Source organism: Epinephelus fuscoguttatus, linkage group LG17, assembly GCF_011397635.1.
Source record: "Epinephelus fuscoguttatus linkage group LG17, E.fuscoguttatus.final_Chr_v1".
NCBI lineage: Eukaryota > Metazoa > Chordata > Actinopteri > Perciformes > Serranidae > Epinephelus > Epinephelus fuscoguttatus.
Window position 1 is genome coordinate 8,328,685 of NC_064768.1, and position 18,479 is coordinate 8,347,163.

Consider the following 18,479-nt stretch of genomic DNA (forward strand, 5'->3'; position numbering starts at 1 on the left):
AGGCGATTCATCGCGGCCCCAGGTTCGACTCCAGCTTGCAACCCTTTCTGTATGTCATCCCCCACTCTCTATCTGTCTCCATTTCACCCTGTCTCTGTCCATTAAAGATAAAAAGCCCTGAAAAAAAATAATCTTAAAAAAAACCCAACAACTATGTTTACTGATAATGTATATAATTGTTTTTTCAAGATTATAGATTTTTTGTAACAACAGCATGATTACCATTACCATATGTATAAAATGCTGCACCCTGCTTTTGTCCCCCCAGCCCACAACATAAATGTTTACTGTTGCCATGGCAGCAGATGCTGTTTCAGTAGCTAATGTTAACTTAGTGCAATCTACATATTAACAATGAACAATACAACTACAATATTACATTTCTAAACAAAAAGAGCTACCAACACCAACAGCCCTTCTATCAAAGACCTTAACCAGGGTGTTGCCACTTGTCATATCTTACAACAGTTAACGTAACCTCAGTGAAACGATGTAACCTAACTAAACACGGTGCGGTCAGCACAGACATTACAACTACATTAGTAAGAGTACACTAATAATAAGATGTGAAGTGCTTTGTGACTTTAATCCTACTCAAAAGAATAAATGAAAAATATAAAGGATGAGCTGGCTGATAACTGCCAAGTGAAGAAGCAGCCAAGCCACCGTGCCTTTCGTACTCAAACAGAAATGTATACAAAAGTGTGTGCCAGATATCTAGAACAAATAAACACACACTAATACTCACTGTATGACATTAACATAAAACAATGAATGCACAACAACAACAAAAAACAGCTCATAGAAAGACTGCGTGCTCTTACTTTCACATGCGGAAATGATGTCATCAGCTGGGTGATCACGTGCTATCCAAAGATGGCCGAGTGATAGAAGTGCATTTTTGGTCGGATCGGCGGAAAGTCGTTCCATGTCATTGGTCCGACATCCCATTAGTCCGACGGTCCGCAGTGCTGAACGGCTCCCGGAGGCCGTATTTCTACCTTGATGGTGCGCCGCGACCGGCTCTGGGTCAGCTGGGAAAGGCTTGAGGCGCAGAGGGCTCACGGCTTATGTGTTTGTTACTTTCTTTTTCATTTTAACCCACACCATGATCTTTTCCTGACCCTAACCAAGTGGTTTTTGTGCCTAAACCCAACCAGACCTTAACCACAGGGCATCATGATGATTTCGGAACAGACTTCGGAACAATGGGTTTAATATGGTCGGAACAATGGGATGTCGAACCAATGGGCAGTTCCATGGAAAGTGTGTCTCAAAAATCTGTGTGTGTAAAAAGCAAATCCACACGCGTAGAACTGAGATCCACAAATGTTTTTTCGATTCACAAATAAAATCTGAGTTCACAAATGCCTGTTTGAAAGTTGTAAATGTTAGGAAGACATTCACAAATGCTTTTCATTTATTTGCAAATTAATTTAATGTATTCACAGATATTTTTTGTATTTGTGGAATGTGTTTTATATTTACAGATTACACATTTACAAACAGATTGTCGATCTGTTCACACACATAATTATGAAATGTGTGCAGATCAAGAAATATTTGTAGATCACCCTCTGTGCATTTACAGGTATTAATGAGACAAATCTAACTCCATACAAAAATATAACAAATCAGTTCAACACAACCCCAACCCTGCTCCAGAAGAGACAAATTATTTGTTAAAGTATGTAACTAGAGTCAACTTAACTGTAAATGGTGCTACTCTTTGTTGTTAATGCCCTAAATAGAATCTTTGACACCCACAAATAAAAATAAAACAATTGAAAAAACAACCCATGACGAAAAAGGTTAAGAATAACGTCATCAGTTTCCTCTCGAAGATATTCTAAATCTAATATCACATCTTAAAAGAATGTCACTCAACAGGTTTCCTTACCCCGTAAACGTAAGAACCACAAGGACAAATGAAAAAGCTGTTAAAGGGGGGCCACACCCTACACTGAAGAGAAACAAATTACTCACACAAAAACATTACTCATACAAATAATTTACGTCTTTCTTTACAACCTGATGTCATCTCACCTGCCTTGTGTGAATATAAAAGCTGTGGTCTGTTCAGTGGACGACATCAAACAGCAAAGAGCAAAGGATACTGAGCAGGTGGAATCAAGAGAGCATCACTACTTCAGTGAAGACAACTCAACAACTGAAATAATCTGTAAGTGCTTTTACAGTCAACTCTTTTTCAATTAATACAAGTTGTGTTTCCTGTATTTCTCCAATTATATTGTAATTGCTTTGTTGTATGTTGGTATTTGACTGATGGTTTTAACTCAAAAGTTGAATGGATGCACAAAAAAGCCAGTTTGATTCCAGAAAAGGTGTAACTGTTTACTGTGACACAATGAGAATACTAAACTGTAGATCCCAACATCTATTACTCTGAAAAAATCAATCATTGTAGTAGTTTGCATTTAAGGCTAACAAACTACTATTGTCACAGAGATGCAGTGGATATGTTATAAAACAAGACATGCCATAAGTGACAGTAAATTTAGGTAATTCAGCAATTAACAGCAATGCCTTTAAATATTAGTTAGTTGCAGTTAAAATACAGATTTGAGTTAATACATGTCTAAAAATGAACACTGTACACTTGTTGCTGTAATTTAACAGATTTTAATAAAAATATATTTTCATATTTAATAAACAGCAAAGCACCTTCCATGATGTTCATGAAGATCTGTGTCATTCTTCTTCTGTGTGCTGGTAAGGTATACATTTAAGATGAAAATCCAGAAAAAAAAATGTTTTGAAATCTTATACTGACCTTTAATGACATTGCTCAACAGCCTCAGGCAGCACACAAACAACCACAGCTGCTGCAGGAACAACCACAGCTACACCAGCAACAACTACAGCTGCTGCAGGAACAACCACAGCAGCTGCAACAACCACAGCTGCTGCAGGAACAACCACAGCAGCTGCAACAACCAGAGCTGCTGCAGCAACAACCACAGCTGCCCCAGCAGCAACAACCACAGCTGCCCCAGCAGCAACCACAGCTGCTGCGGGAACAACCACAGCTGCACCAGCAACAACCACAGCGGCTGCAGCAACAACCACAGCTGCTGCCCCAGCACCAACCACAGCTGCTGCAACGGCAGCAGGAGCAACCACAGCTGCTGCAGCAACAGCAGCAGGAACAACCACTGCTGCTGCAGCAACAGCAGCTGGAGCAACCACAGTTGCAGCAGCAACAGCAGCAGGAACAACCACAGGTGCTGCAGCAACGGCAGCAGGAGCAACCACAGCTGCTGCAGCAACGGCAACAGGAGCAACTACAGCGTCACCAGCAGCAGCAGCACCAGAGTCAACAACTGCTGCCTCCTCTGCAGTTGTTAACAAGACAAGTTTCCTTTTCGTCATTGCAGTTGTTACAGCACTAATCTGGAATTAATAACCTGATTTGAACAAAGGACAAAATACCATATTTAGACAGTATTTATACTATGTATTTATAACTGAAGGATTTTACTTAATTTATTGTCATTATTTATCATGTACCTGTGACTTCATATTATTTATCTGAAATTATACTATGCTGTAACTGACTTGTGTTCCTTACACACGGAGAAGTCATTTTATGATGACAGATGTTATGTCATGCTGGCAAACCTGACATTTATTCTCTTGTCATGAGACAATACATACAACTTTTAGTAACTAATGTTAACATTGACACAGAGCCATATGAGCCATACAGTAGGTAGATACAACCACATAATCAACTCTAACATCATATATAATCAGAAATACTGAATATCCAGAATTCAGGTATTTTTTGTATGTATTGGTTTGAATAACACTGTAAGGATTCCACTTGATGGAAACACTGTGCTGCATGCTGTGGTGACTGCTCTGTTGTCTGTATTTGGATATGCATGTTAATATGCCAAGTGTGAAATGCAAAGAACCACGATGTATTTTTTGCACACTAACACACAGAAAATAATTGAATTAATCATTATAGGAAAAGTAAACCGCAGATGAAGTTTATTTATTGATATCATGCTACAGTTATGAACAGTTTGGCAATTTTCTTGAACTGCTGCTCCTGACTCTGTTACATGATAAATAAATTTGAAAAAAAGAAACTTTATTTTTGCCTCACCTTTCTTAACACCATTACTAATTGTGTCCGTGATTATAATTTGATATAGTTTCAAGCATAGAATGACTGACGATGTTTTCTAATGACTTTGGTTTACCTCTAACTTTTCCTCTGGTTTGACCATGACGTCGACATTTTTGTTGTCATTTTGAAGTATGTCTTCAACTATTGGATTAATTGCCATGAAATTTGGTGCACATATTCACATTCTCAGCACTGTGCACAGATATATTGGGAGTTAGGTGCTCAAGTGAAAAGAAAGGGCACCCATCGCATGATTATTGATAAAAATCAAGTTGGACACAGTAGCACATATTCAGCTTACTTACATGTTTGTCAATACCCATACACTCATGCAAATGTGTAATGCAGATTTCTACAAAATTATCAATTCACACAAAGATAATGGTCTTCAGCACTAAATATATTTATCACAACAATGTCAACAACAACCACAAAAAAATCGTGCCATATTGTGTACGCTTTAGTTGTTTATAAAATAAATTTACATTGAAAAAACAACAACAAAACCTTTCACACAGAATTGACATTTCAATAAGCCCCACCCCTTTGTGATGGTTCAATAAGCTGTTCGGGTAAGGATGGAGCCCACACTGTCACTAACTGCACTCCCTGAAGAAATATTATCATCTTTTTGGAAAAATGAAATAGTGATTCCAGAGAGAAGCAGACAGAGGGGTCTACAAAATGTGTTTGAAGGATATATCCAGGATGTCAAACTGACTGAGCAGCAACAACAGGTTAAGGACAATGAATATAAACGGAAACTTACAACATCAACATCAACATTTTGCCACATTTAGCTTCAAACAATGTTTAAAAAAGTATTGTGATTTTTTTAACGTCACCTTTTACCACATTTACAGCAATATTTGTTAACTTAGAAATATATTAAATAGTTAAATCTAAATATTAAATGTGGCACCTAAATGTTAAATGTTAAATCTAAATATTAAATCTAAATCTAAATGCTAAATCTAAATCTAAATATTAAATCTAAATCTAAATCTAAATCTAAATGCTAAATCTAAATCTAAATATTAAATCTAAATCTAAATGCTAAATATAAATATAAATCTAAATGTTAAATCTAAATCTAAATCTAAATGTTAAATCTAAATGCTAAATATAAATATAAATGTTAAATCTAAATATTAAATCTAAATATAAATCTAAATGTTAAATCTAAATGTTCTGGGTGAAACTAAATATTTAGCTAATATGCAAATTCACACTGCCGGTCACTGGAAGTACCAAAATAAAAGCTCGAGATGGTCAGACTGTTTATAGAATCAAATAACGAATTAAAACCAACTTATCGGGGGAAATGGACACTTGAACATACATTAGCGTGATAATAACTACCTAAAATAACAAGAAACGTGTTTGGAGAAATTTTATTTGATGTGTACTTTGAGCTGTTAGTGTCCCTTCTGGTAGAAAACCAGCGGAGTTTAGCAACATATATATATATGCACATCTCACGTTTTTCACGTCACTGTATCACCGTTTAGACTAATCTGGTGTTTGTAAAGCCTATAAACACTATGACTGAACAAACATTACTATCACGGTCTGAAATTAATAACATGGTTATCGTAGATTAGCGGGCTAACTGTTAGCTGTTAGCCCCGTTAGCGGTGTCTGTAATGACTCACTAACTCTAAACGGTCCGTGAAGAAAATATTTTTTCCAGCGGATGTCTTAGTTACAACATGATTGAGCTAACTGGAGTAGTTTAATGCCGTATCCGACAATGGGAGACATTTAACAGATGACGTCCTGATAGCTTTGCTGCTGCTGCAGCCACTGGTGCTTTCTAGACATCGTGATTTCCCAAAACTGAATAAATACCACACATCGCAACACAAAACTGCTTTGCTAGCTCAATCATGTTGTAACTAAGACATCCGCTGGAAAAAAATATTTTTTTCACAGACCGTTTAAGAGTTAATGAGTCATTACAGACACTGCAAACGGGGCTAAGAACTGACGGTTGTTAGCTTAGCTTAGGTTGTTAATCCCTCCGAAGGGACACTAACAACTCAAAGTACACGTCAAATAAAATTTCTCCAAACACGTTTCTTGTTATTTTAGGTAGTTATTATCACGCTAATGTATGTTCAAGTGTCCATTTCCCCCGATAAGTTGGTTTTAATTCGTTATTTGATTCTATAAACAGTCTGACCATCTCGAGCTTTTATTTTGGTACTTCCGGTGACCGGCAGTGTGAATTTGCATATTAGCTAAATATTTAGTTTCACCCAGAACATTTAGATTTAACATTTAGATTTAGATTTAGATTTAGATTTAATATTTAGATTTAGATTTAATATTTAGATTTAACATTTAACATTTAGGTGCCACATTTAATATTTAGATTTAACTATTTAATATATTTCTAAGTTAACAAATATTGCTGTAAATGTGGTAAAAGGTGACGTTAAAAAAATCACAATACTTTTTTAAACATTGTTTGAAGCTAAATGTGGCAAAATGTTGATGTTATTTTCAGCGTGAGACACTTTACAAACGGCACCCCATAATTCCAGAGAGAAGCAGACAGAGGGGTCTACAAAATGTGTTTGAAGGATATATCCAGGATGTCAAACTGACTGAGCAACAACAACAGGTTAAGGACAATGAATATAAACGGAAACTTAACCGATAATGAACCAGCTGTGTGGCATGTGCAGATGAATGGTGTCTGGCTTCGCCCCTGTGCTGCTGCCAGCACCTAGACCTCCACCGCTGGATGGGCAGGGATCTCCAGGGGAAGTCAAACAAGGTTCATCTGTGCACACAGCTGGTTATATCAGCAAAGTTTCCCTGCTTCCCTTCACTGGTTTCTGTACAGCATGGTAGGGCTTTTTTTCACTGTTCTAATCATTAAAAAGCAGCATATTCAGTATCCTCAGCGGCTAGAGTCAATGGAGCACAGCTGTGTTGTTATCAGACCCTGGTCTGAGCTGGCACGATGCTATGTTATGATTGGCCAGTCTGTGTCAGGGGGCGGGACGTAGCTAAGGGTCAATTGAAAAAGGCCGTTACCTTAATAAACTAGAATTACAGACTCGCAGTTATATGCCTCTCTGAACCTCTCAAGTTGCATTCCATTTTACAGCTTCACACACACATCTTTCCCCCAACAGCAAAGAAGATCTAAACAATCAGCACTGTTTCAAGGTGGGCACCCAAAATTAGTGCCATCAATTTAGTATCTGACCGAATGTCTCCACCTCTGTTTATGAGTTTTGGCGTTAAATAACGGCAACACAGGAACTTGGTGCACATGCATGAGCGTTTCCACTCCATATTTATTCATAAATGGACGAATATGCCCTGAACCAGCTTTCATACCAATTTGCCGCTTGCTCCACCTGTCTGTCTGTCTGTCTGTCTCTCTCTCTGTAAGCTCCATCTGTCATGAGACAAACATGAAAGAAGACGTGCAGTTTATTGTGTTTCACCGGCGACGAGCTCTCATCACGAGCGACTATTACGCACGGCTGCGCACTCTTCATAACTCACTGTGTGAACCTATGTTACATAATAAAGATTTCCCCCCTCGTAATTTTTAACCGCCCCCTCAGTAACTTCATCCTGGCGCCGGGCTTGCCTTAACCTCAATCACTGCGTGATTATATATAAAGGTAGATAAATAAATAAATACAGAGGAGGAGAATCCAATATGAAACAGCCTTTATTTCATTGAAAACTAAATGAAAACAACGAAATAGGAGCGCTATTCTTGACCAGTGCGTCAAAAGACATGCAGACCAGGGGAACGAAACAAACAACCCCATGAATCTCTTTATTAATAGCCTATAAAATGACGTGTTTTCTCTTGCGGGACGGGAGAAGACACACAATCAATGCATCTCTATTATTGTGCGGGCATAAATTCTCAGAGTTTTGCGGGAGCGGGCGGGAGTGGACATACACATTGCGATTGCGGGCGGTAATGGTCAGAAATTCAGCGTTCTGGTTACTTTTCAGTAACTGCGCAGCTGCGCTTGTTTTGTTGTTGGGTGTGTGTGTGTGTGTGTGTGTGTGTGTGTGCGGCTCTGCACATCAGTCTGATATGAGTGCTGACTTGTGATGATAATGAATATGATGTTGATTTAGATTCAAGGCAGCAAGATGAGTTTTGGTTGTGGTTGTGGACTGGATGTACTTTGTTGTTTGCTATAGTTTCATCTGTGCGTTTATGTGTAAATAGGCTTGGCCAGTTGTGTGTGAATGTTAGAGTGGGATCAGAGGGGTTAATCTGAGCAAGCATGTGTCCGTGTTCGTGTGTACTGTAGATGTGACTGTCTGGCGTCGGAATAAAAAAAAGTGCTCCGCAACATTATTTAATACTACATCAGTAAGATTGTCTGTTTCAATGCTTATGCCCCCCCACCCCCTCCACGTGACTTGAAATTATTATTATTATTATATTTCCATTTTACACTACTTAGTACTTCGACTCCAATACATCTCAGAGGCAAATATTGTACTTTTTACTCTACTATGTTTGTTTGATAACTGAAGTTACTTTACAGATTCTATTCAGAGAAGGGGGAGAGTTACTGCCTTAAGCGAGAGAGTTCAGGTATCTCAGGGTCTTGTTCATGAGTGAGGGTAGAATGGAGCGTGAGATGGATCGGCGGTTTGGTGCGGCTTCTGCAGTGATGCAGGCCGGCGCCACTCCGTCGTGGTGAAGAGGGAGCTGAGCCAGAAGGCGAAGCTTTCGATTTTCTGATTTATGTCATCCCAACCCTCATCTATGGTCATGAGTTCTGGGTAGTGACCGGAAGAATGAGATTGTGGATACAATGAATGAGTTTCCTCAGAAGGGTGGCTGGGCTCAGCCTTACAGATAGGGTGAGGAGCTCGGACATCTGGAGGGAGCTCGAATAGAGCCGCTGCTCCTTTGCGCCGACAGGGGTCAGTTGAGGTGGTTCAGGCATCTGATCACGATGCCTCCTGGGTGCCTCCCGCTGTAGGTGTTCCAGGCACGTCCCACTGGTAGGAGTCCATAGGGTAGACCCAGAACACACTGGAGGGATTACATATCTCATCTGGCCTGGGAATGCCTTGGGGTCCCCCAGGAGGATCTGGAAAGCATTGCTGGGGAGAGAGATGTCTGGGGTGCTTTGCTCGGCCTGCTGCACTCATGACCCAGCCCCGGATAAGCGGATGAAAATGGATGGATGATATACACAGAAGAAAACACACTTACTCCATCTCTGCCAGTATATCTCCCTAAATCCTACACACTGGACCTTTAAATGAACATGGATGAGTAAGTGCTACTAAAAAAGTAGAGAACTGATTTTCAACACATCCATTACAAACACAAACTCCATCTGCTGATAAAGGAGTTGTGATTTGGTTGAAATGTCGAGAGCAGCTCCTATATGGGCTTTGAGGTGTTTTTCAAATTAAAAATGTTGCTCTCAACAATAAATTGAACCTGGTTGCATGACTGACAGCTCATCAGTTAGTGACTCAACAACAACACCAAAGCAGACCTGGCTGTTCTGCCCCACATAGGTGTCATTGTGTGTAACTACGGGTGTGGCCTTGGTGGTTCTCCATGTTCAGAGTCACTGGTGCTTCTCCTTCAGTCTCAATGAATAACATCATGTGACTCAGCTCTGTGGCATCTCTTATGTCTTATGTCATTTTTTGCTGTTGATGCATTTATTGTTTTTATTCTTTACTCTGTTATTTCTGTTTATAGATAGATAGATAATAAAGGAATGCCTGATAGTGAATGTTTCTACAAAGTTGCATTTTTTTTATAGTGAATGTTGCTTTTTCTATTGAATGTGTTTGAACTGTGTTGAAGAAGAAGAAGAAGCTGAGTTAGCGAAATGCAGTAACAGGACATGAGTGTTAGCAAAGGAAAGAGAAAGAGAGAGAAGGAGAGAAGGTGCCCGGTGTATTATAGGGGGGTCCTCCGGCAGACTAGGCCTAAGTCAGCCTAACTAGGGGCTGGTACAGGGCAAGCCTGAGTCGGCCCTAACTATAAGCTTTATCAAAGAGGAAAGTCTTAAGTCTAGTCTTAAATGTGGAGACGGTGTCTGCCTCCCGGACCGCAACAGGAAGATGATTCCACAGGAGAGGAGGCTGATAGCTGAAGGCTCTGGCTCCTGATCTACCTTTGGAGATTTTTGCAACCACGAGTAACCCTGCGTTCTCAGAGCGCAGTGTTTTGGTGGGAAAATATGGCACTATGAGCTCTCTAAGATATGATGGAGCTTGACCATTTCGAGCTTTGTACGTTAGCAGAAGGATTTTAAATTCAATTCTGGATTTTACAGGGAGCCAGTGCAGAGAAGCTAAAACAGAAGAAATATGATCTCGTTTCTTAGTTCCTGTTAGTACACGTGCTGCTGCATTCTGAATTAGCTGGAGAGTTTTTAAGGACTTACTAGAGCTACCTGATAATAGGGAGTTACAGTAATCCAGCCTTGAGGTAACAATATTACGCAGATGAAAAAACGCAGTCCGTGAGGTTTGGTCAAATATTACTCCGAGGTTTCTTATGGTAGTGCTAGAGGCCAGAGCAATGCCATCCAGAGAAACTATATCAAAAAACTGTGTTGAGGGGCGTCTGTAATGTAGTGGATAGTGCCGGTGCCCCATATACAAAGGCGATTCATCGCGGCCCCAGGTTCGACTCCAGCTTGCAACCCTTTCTGTATGTCATCCCCCACTCTCTATCTGTCTCCATTTCACCCTGTCTCTGTCCATTAAAGATAAAAAGCCCTGAAAAAAAATAATCTTAAAAAAAACCCAACAACTATGTTTACTGATAATGTATATAATTGTTTTTTCGAGATTATAGATTTTTTGTAACAACAGCATGATTACCATTACCATATGTATAAAATGCTGCACCCTGCTTTTGTCCCCCCAGCCCGCAACATAAATGTTTACTGTTGCCATGGCAGCAGATGCTGTTTCAGTAGCTAATGTTAGCTTAGTGCAATCTACATATTAACAATGAACAATACAACTACAATATTACATTTCTAAACAAAAAGAGCTACCAACACCAACAGCCCTTCTATCAAAGACCTTAACCAGGGTGTTGCCACTTGTCATATCTTACAACAGTTAACGTAACCTCAGTGAAACGATGTAACCTAACTAAACACTGTGAGTTCAGCACATACATTACAACTACATTAGTAAGAGTACACTAATAATAAGATGTGAAGTGCTTTGTGACTTTAATCCTACTCAAAAGAATAAATGAAAAATATAAAGGATGAGCTGGCTGATAACTGCCAAGTGAAGAAGCAGCCAAGCCACCGTGCCTTTCGTACTCAAACAGAAATGTATACAAAAGTGTGTGCCAGATACCTAGAACAAATAAACACACACTAATACTCACTGTATGACATTAACATAAAACAATGAATGCACAACAACAACAAAAAACAGCTCATAGAAAGACTGCGTGCTCTTACTTTCACATGCGGAAATGATGTCATCAGCTGGGTGATCACGTGCTATCCAAAGATGGCCGAGTGATAGAAGTGCATTTTTGGTCGGATCGGCAGAAAGTCGTTCCATGTCATTGGTCCGACATCCCATTAGTCTGACGGTCCGCGGTGCTGAACGGCTCCCGGAGGCCTTATTTCTACCTTGATGGTGCGCCGCGACCGGCTCTGGGTCAGCTGGGAAAGGCTTGAGGCGAAGAGGGCTCACGGCTTATGTGTTTGTCACTTTCTTTTTCATTTTAACCCACACCATGATCTTTCCCTGACCCTAACCAAGTGGTTTTTGTGCCTAAACTTAACCAGACCTTAACCACAGGGCATCATGATGATTTTGGAACAGACTTCGGAACAATGGGTTTAATATGGTCGGAACAATGGGCAGTTCCGTGGAAAGTGTGTCTCAAAAATCTGTGTGTGTAAAAAGCAAATCCACACACGTAAAACTGAGATCCACAAATGTTTTTTCGATTCACAAATAAAATCTGAGTTCACAAATGCCTGTTTGAAAGTTGTAAATGTTAGGAAGACATTCACAAATGCTTTTCATTTATTTGCAAATTAATTTAATGTATTCACAGATATTTTTTGTATTTGTGGAATGTGTTTTATATTTACAGATTACACATTTACACACAGATTGTCGATCCATTCACACACATAATTATGAAATGTGTGCAGATCAAGAAATATTTGTAGATCACCCTCTGTGCATTTACAGGTATTAATAAGACAAATCTAACTCCATACAAAAATATAACAAATCAGTTCAACACAACCCCAGCCCTGCTCCAGAAGAGACAAATTATTTGTTAAAGTATGTAACTAGAATCAATTTAACTGTAAATGGTGCTACTCTTTGTTGTTAATGCCCTAAATAGAATCTTTGACACCCACAAATAAAAATAAAACAATTGAAAAAACAACCCATGACGAAAAAGGTTAAGAATAACGTCATCAGTTTCCTCTCAAGATATTCTAAATCTAATATCACATCTTAAAAGAATGTCACTCAACAGGTTTCCTTACCCGTAAACGTAAGAACCACAAGGACAAATGAAAAGCTGTTAAAGGGGCCACACCCTACACTGAAGAGAAACAAATTACTCACACAAAAACATTACTCATACAAATAATTTACGTCTTTCTTTACAACCTGATGTCATCTCACCTGCCTTGTGTGAATATAAAAGCTGTGGTCTGTTCAGTGGACGACATCAAACAGCAAAGAGCAAAGGATACTGAGCAGGTGGAATCAAGAGAGCATCACTACTTCAGTGAAGACAACTCAACAACTGAAATAATCTGTAAGTGCTTTTACAGTCAACTCTTTTTCAATTAATACAAGTTGTGTTTCCTGTATTTCTCCAATTATATTGTAATTGCTTTGTTGTATGTTGGTATTTGACTGATGGTTTTAATTCAAAAAGTTGAATGGATGCACAAAAAGCCAGTTTGATTCCAGAAAAGGTGTAACTGTTTACTGTGACACAATGACAATACTAAACTGTAGATCCCAACATCTATTACTCTGAAAAAATCAATCATTGTAGTAGTTTGCATTTAAGGCTAACAAACTATTATTGTCACAGAGATGCAGTGGATATGTTATAAAACAAGACATGCCATAAGTGACAGTAAATTTAGGTAATTCAGCAATTAACAGCAATGTCTTTAAATATTAGTTAGTTGCAGTTAAAATACAGATTTGAGTTAATACATGTCTAAAAATGAACACTGTACACTTGTTGCTGTAATTTAACAGATTTTAATAAAAATATATTTTCATATTTAATAAACAGCAAAGCACCTTCCATGATGTTCATGAAGATCTGTGTCATTCTTCTTCTGTGTGCTGGTAAGGTATACATTCAAGATGAAAATCCAGAAAAAAAAATGTTTTGAAATCTTATACTGACCTTTAATGACATTGCTCAACAGCCTCAGGCAGCACACAAACAACCACAGCTGCTGCAGGAACAACCACAGCTGCTGCAACAACCACAGCTGCTGCAGGAACAACCACAGCAGCTGCAACAACCACAGCTGCTGCAGCAACAACCACAGCAGCTGCAACAACCACAGCAGCTGCAACAACCACAGCTGCTGCAGGAACAACCACAGCTGCTGCAGGAACAACCACAGCTGCTGCAGGAACAACCACAGCTGCTGCAACAACCACAGCGGCTGCAGCAACAACCACAGCAGCTGCAACAACCACAGCAGCTGCAACAACCACAGCTGCTGTAGGAACAACCACAGCTGCACCAGCAACAACCACAGCTGCACCAGCACCAACCACAGCTGCTGCAACGGCAGCAGGAGCAACCACAGCTGCTGCAGCAACAGCAGCAGGAACAACCACTGCTGCTGCAGCAACAGCAGCAGGAACAACCACTGCTGCTGCAGCAACAGCAGCAGGAACAACCACAGGTGCTGCAGCAACGGCAGCAGGAGCAACCACAGCTGCTGCAGCAACGGCAGCACCAGAGTCAACAACTGCTGCCTCCTCTGCAGTTGTTAACAAAACAAGTTCCCTTTTCGTCATTGCAGTTGTTACAGTACTAATCTGGAATTAATAACCTGATTTGAAGAAAGGACAAAATACCATATTTAGACAGTATTTATACTATGTATTTATAACTGAAGGATTTTACTTAATTTATTGTCATTATTTATCATGTACCTGTGACTTCATATTATTTATCTGAAATTATACTATGCTGTAACTGACTTGTGTTCCTTACACACGGAGAAGTCATTTTATGATGACAGATGTTATGTCATGCTGGCAAACCTGACATTTATTCTCTTGTCATGAGACAATACATACAACTTTTAGTAACTAATGTTAACATTGACACAGAGCCATATGAGCCATACAGTAGGTAGATACAACCAAATGATCAACTCTAACATCATATATAATCAGAAATACTGAATATCCAGAATTCAGGTTTTTTTTGTATGTATTGGTTTGAATAACACTGTAAGGATTCCACTTAATGGAAACACTGTGCTGCATGCTGTGGTGACTGCTCTGTTGTCTGTATTTGGATATGCATGTTAATATGCCATATAAAGTATTTAAAGTATTGAAGTGTGAAATGCAAAGAACCACAATGTATTTTTTGCACACTAACACACAGAAAATAATTGAATTAATCATTATAGGAAAAGTAAACCACAGATGAAGTTTATTTATTGATATCATGCTACAGTTATCAACAGTTTGGCAATTTTCTTGAACTGCTGCTCCTGACTCTGTTACATGATAAATAAATTTGAAAAAAAGAAACTTTATTTTTGCCTCACCTTTCTTAACACCATTACTAATTGTGTCCGTGATTATAATTTGATATAGTTTCAAGCATAGAATGATTGACGATGTTTTCTAATGACTTTGGTTTACCTCTAACTTTTCCTCTGGTTTGACCATGACGTCGACATTTTTGTTGTCATTTTGAAGTATGTCTTCAACTATTGGATTAATTGCCATGAAATTTGGTGCACATATTCACATTCTCAGCACTGTGCACAGATATATTGGGAGTTAGGTGCTCAAGTGAAAAGAAAGGACACCAATCGCATAATTATTGATAAAAATCAAGTTGGACACAGTAGCACATATTCAGCTTACTTACATGTTTGTCAATACCCATACACTCATGCAAATGTGTAATGCAGATTTCTACAAAATTATCAATTCACACAAAGATAATGGACTTCAGCACTAAATATATTTATCACAACAATGTCAACAACAATCACAAAAAAATAGTGCCATATTGTGTACGCTTTAGTTGTTTATAAAATAAATTTACATTCAAAAATAAAAAACCCTTTACTCAGAATTGATGTTTCGATAAGCCCCGCCCCTTTGTGATGGTCAAACAAGGTGTTTGAGTAAGCATGGAGCCCACACTGTAACTAACTGCACTCCCTGAAGAAATATTATCATCTTTTTGGAAAAATGAAATAGTGATTCCAGAGAGAAGCAGACAGAGGGGTCTACAAAATGTGTTTGAAGGATATATCCAGGATGTCAAACTGACTGAGCAGCAACAACAGGTTAAAAAGAGAAACGACAAAAGACAGTTAGAAGCTACAGTAAAGCTTAAAGGGAAATTTCAGTTTATTTCAACCTGTGTCGTTTTAACAGGTCTGACCCTACTATGCACCCCAGCTGTATCTAGGCCAACGGCTAACATGCTTACTATTATTTTTATGTCACTAGTCACTTGAAACAAATTTAGGACGATAGGAAACAGGTTGAAATAAACCAAAATTTCCCTTTAACTATAGGCTACAGAACACTGTAAAAGTGAACCATCACATCACTGGTGACCCTGACAGAGGACAATGAATATAACGGGAAACTTAACTGATATTAAACCAGCTGTGTGGCTTTTTTTAGTGTTATAATCATTAAAATGCAAAAGCAGCATGTGTATACATTCAGTAGGCCATATCCTCAGTAGCTGCAAGGATAGACTCCAAGGATTTCACTCTCTCTTTAAAATCAGTCAAAGAAATCAGTGTGTGTAAATGTAGTTCAGACTGAAGCCTGTTCCAAACATCGGGAGCTGAAAACCTAATAGATTTCTTTCCTAATTCAGTCCTTCTCTTTGGAACAACCAGTTTCAAAATGTCCATTGAGCGGAGATTGTGACTTCCTTGTTGCCAGGTTAATAGAGAAATTAAGAAGGAATAGGATAAGAAGGAAGTCTGCCCAAAATTGCTTTGTAAATTAAGATATACTACTGACTGAAGCAACAAGCAGACAACGATGACCAGTTCACTTTAATGAAGACAACACAGTGATGAGTGAGAGAAGCACAGTTCGTAATGAATCTCAGTGATACACACTGTCCAACAGGTGAAGCGAATGAGCATGAGCATTCATATGAAGTATGCATCCATAGTCAATTACAAGTAAAAATGTTGAGTCCACCAGTTTCTGTTTTACATTAAAAGAGAAACAAGTCTTGTTTCTATAATAAAATCCCAATAACAGCTTTAGCTATTTAACAACATACTGAATGTGCTCCTTAAAAGACAACCGGTCATCAATTAAGAACCCTAGATTTGATGACCTTTTTTTGTGACAATCATTTCTGATTGAGTTAATCTGGCTGTGGTAGAGGTAGTGAAGAACATGTGTTTTGTTTTGTCTGCGTTTAGAACAAGTTGCAGGTGATCAAGTTGTTCCTGTACTGTGTCAAAAGCATGCTGAATCTTTTCAAAAGCTTTTGTTGGGGTGGGAGCAGAGCAGTAGATGACAGTGTCATCCACATAAAAAGGAAAAGCTGCATCTTTAATATTTTTCCGATATATATATATATGTATATATATACATATATATATATATGATAAACAACAAAGGGCCCAGGATGGAACCTTGTTGAACCCATTTATACACTTGCAAAAAATTTGACTGAGAACCCTCCATGTGAACAGCCCAGGTTCTGTCTGTAAGATTATCTTCAAACCAACCCAACTGCTTGATTTGAAAAACCAATAGAAATAAGATGCTCAATTAAGTTGGAGTGGTAAACAGCATCAAAAGCTTTTGAGAGATTGATGAACAAAGAAAAACAGCATTGCTTGCTATCAAGAGCTTCAACAACATCATTCATAAACTTCAAGGAGGCAGTGGTTGTGCTATGATTTTTACGAAAACCGGACTGAGATGATGACAGAATAGAGTTGGTAGCGATATAATCTTTTACTTGGTCACTGACCAGGGATTCCAGCATGTTTGCCAGAACAGAAAGTTTCGAGATAGGCCTATAGTTATTTAAAATGGTTGGGTCACCCCCTTTTAGTAGAGGGGTAACAAAAGCAGATTTCTAATCCTTGGGCATTTAATTTGGTGATAAGGTAAGGTTTAAAATATGACACAAAGCTATGATATCTAATGCTAATTTAAAAAAAAAAATAAGTATCATGAATACACAGCATGCTACAGGCACAACATTTAGCTCCAAATCCACAAAACCAGCCTGAAAATAAAGGAGATCTGAAACGATTGCATTAGAGTCAATGGAGCACAGCTGTGTTGTTGTCGGACCCTGGTCTGAGCTGGCACGATGCTATGTTATGATTGGCCAGTCTGTGTCAGGGGGCGGGACGTAGCTAAGGGTCAATTGAAAAAGGCCGTTACCTTAATAAACTAGAATTACAGACTCGCAGTTATATGCCTCTCTGAACCTCTCAAGTTGCATTCCATTTTACAGCTTCACACACACATCTTTCCCCCAACAGCAAAGAAGATCTAAACAATCAGCACAGTTTCAAGGTGGGCACCCAAAATTAGTGCCATCAATTTAGTATCTGACCGAATGTCTCCACCTCTGTTTCTGAGTTATGGCGTTAAATAACAGCCAGAAAAGGGTTTTTTCCAGAGCATTATTATGTCACAGTGAAGTTGACCTTTTGGATATACAATGTCATCACTTCATCATTTTATTCTTTTTGACATTTGTGTAAATTTTGTCATAATTAGCATGTGAATTCTTGAGTTATGGCCAAAAACATGTTTTGTGAGTGTCAGAGTGAACTTAACCTTAAACTTTTGACAACCAAAATCTAATCAGTCAGTTCTTGAATCCAAGCAGACGTTTGTGCCAAATTTGAAGAAATTCCCTCAAGGCGTTCTGTGATATCACATTCACAAGGATGGGGTGGACGAACAACCTGAAAAAACATAATGCCTTCCGTCATGGCTATATTGTTGAGTACTGGAGCTTGGTCATTGACTTCCGGTGTCAGACACCAACGAAAAAAGCTGTCCTGTCACTTGGACATGATACGCAACT

At 38.8% G+C, this 18,479-nt stretch overlaps 1 protein-coding gene across 1 annotated transcript; it reads left to right on the forward strand.

The window, feature by feature from the left end:
* The first annotated feature begins 1,876 nt into the window (after window positions 1-1,876).
* On the forward strand, window positions 1,877-14,956 carry LOC125905200 (keratin-associated protein 5-5-like). The gene is made up of 4 exons (XM_049603093.1): window positions 1,877-1,909; window positions 2,678-2,733; window positions 2,817-2,932; window positions 13,653-14,956. The coding sequence occupies exons 1-4, from the start codon at window positions 1,877-1,879 to the stop codon at window positions 14,180-14,182; spliced, it is 735 nt and encodes a 244-aa protein (XP_049459050.1). The 3' UTR covers window positions 14,183-14,956.
* Window positions 14,957-18,479: the final 3,523 nt, after the last annotated feature.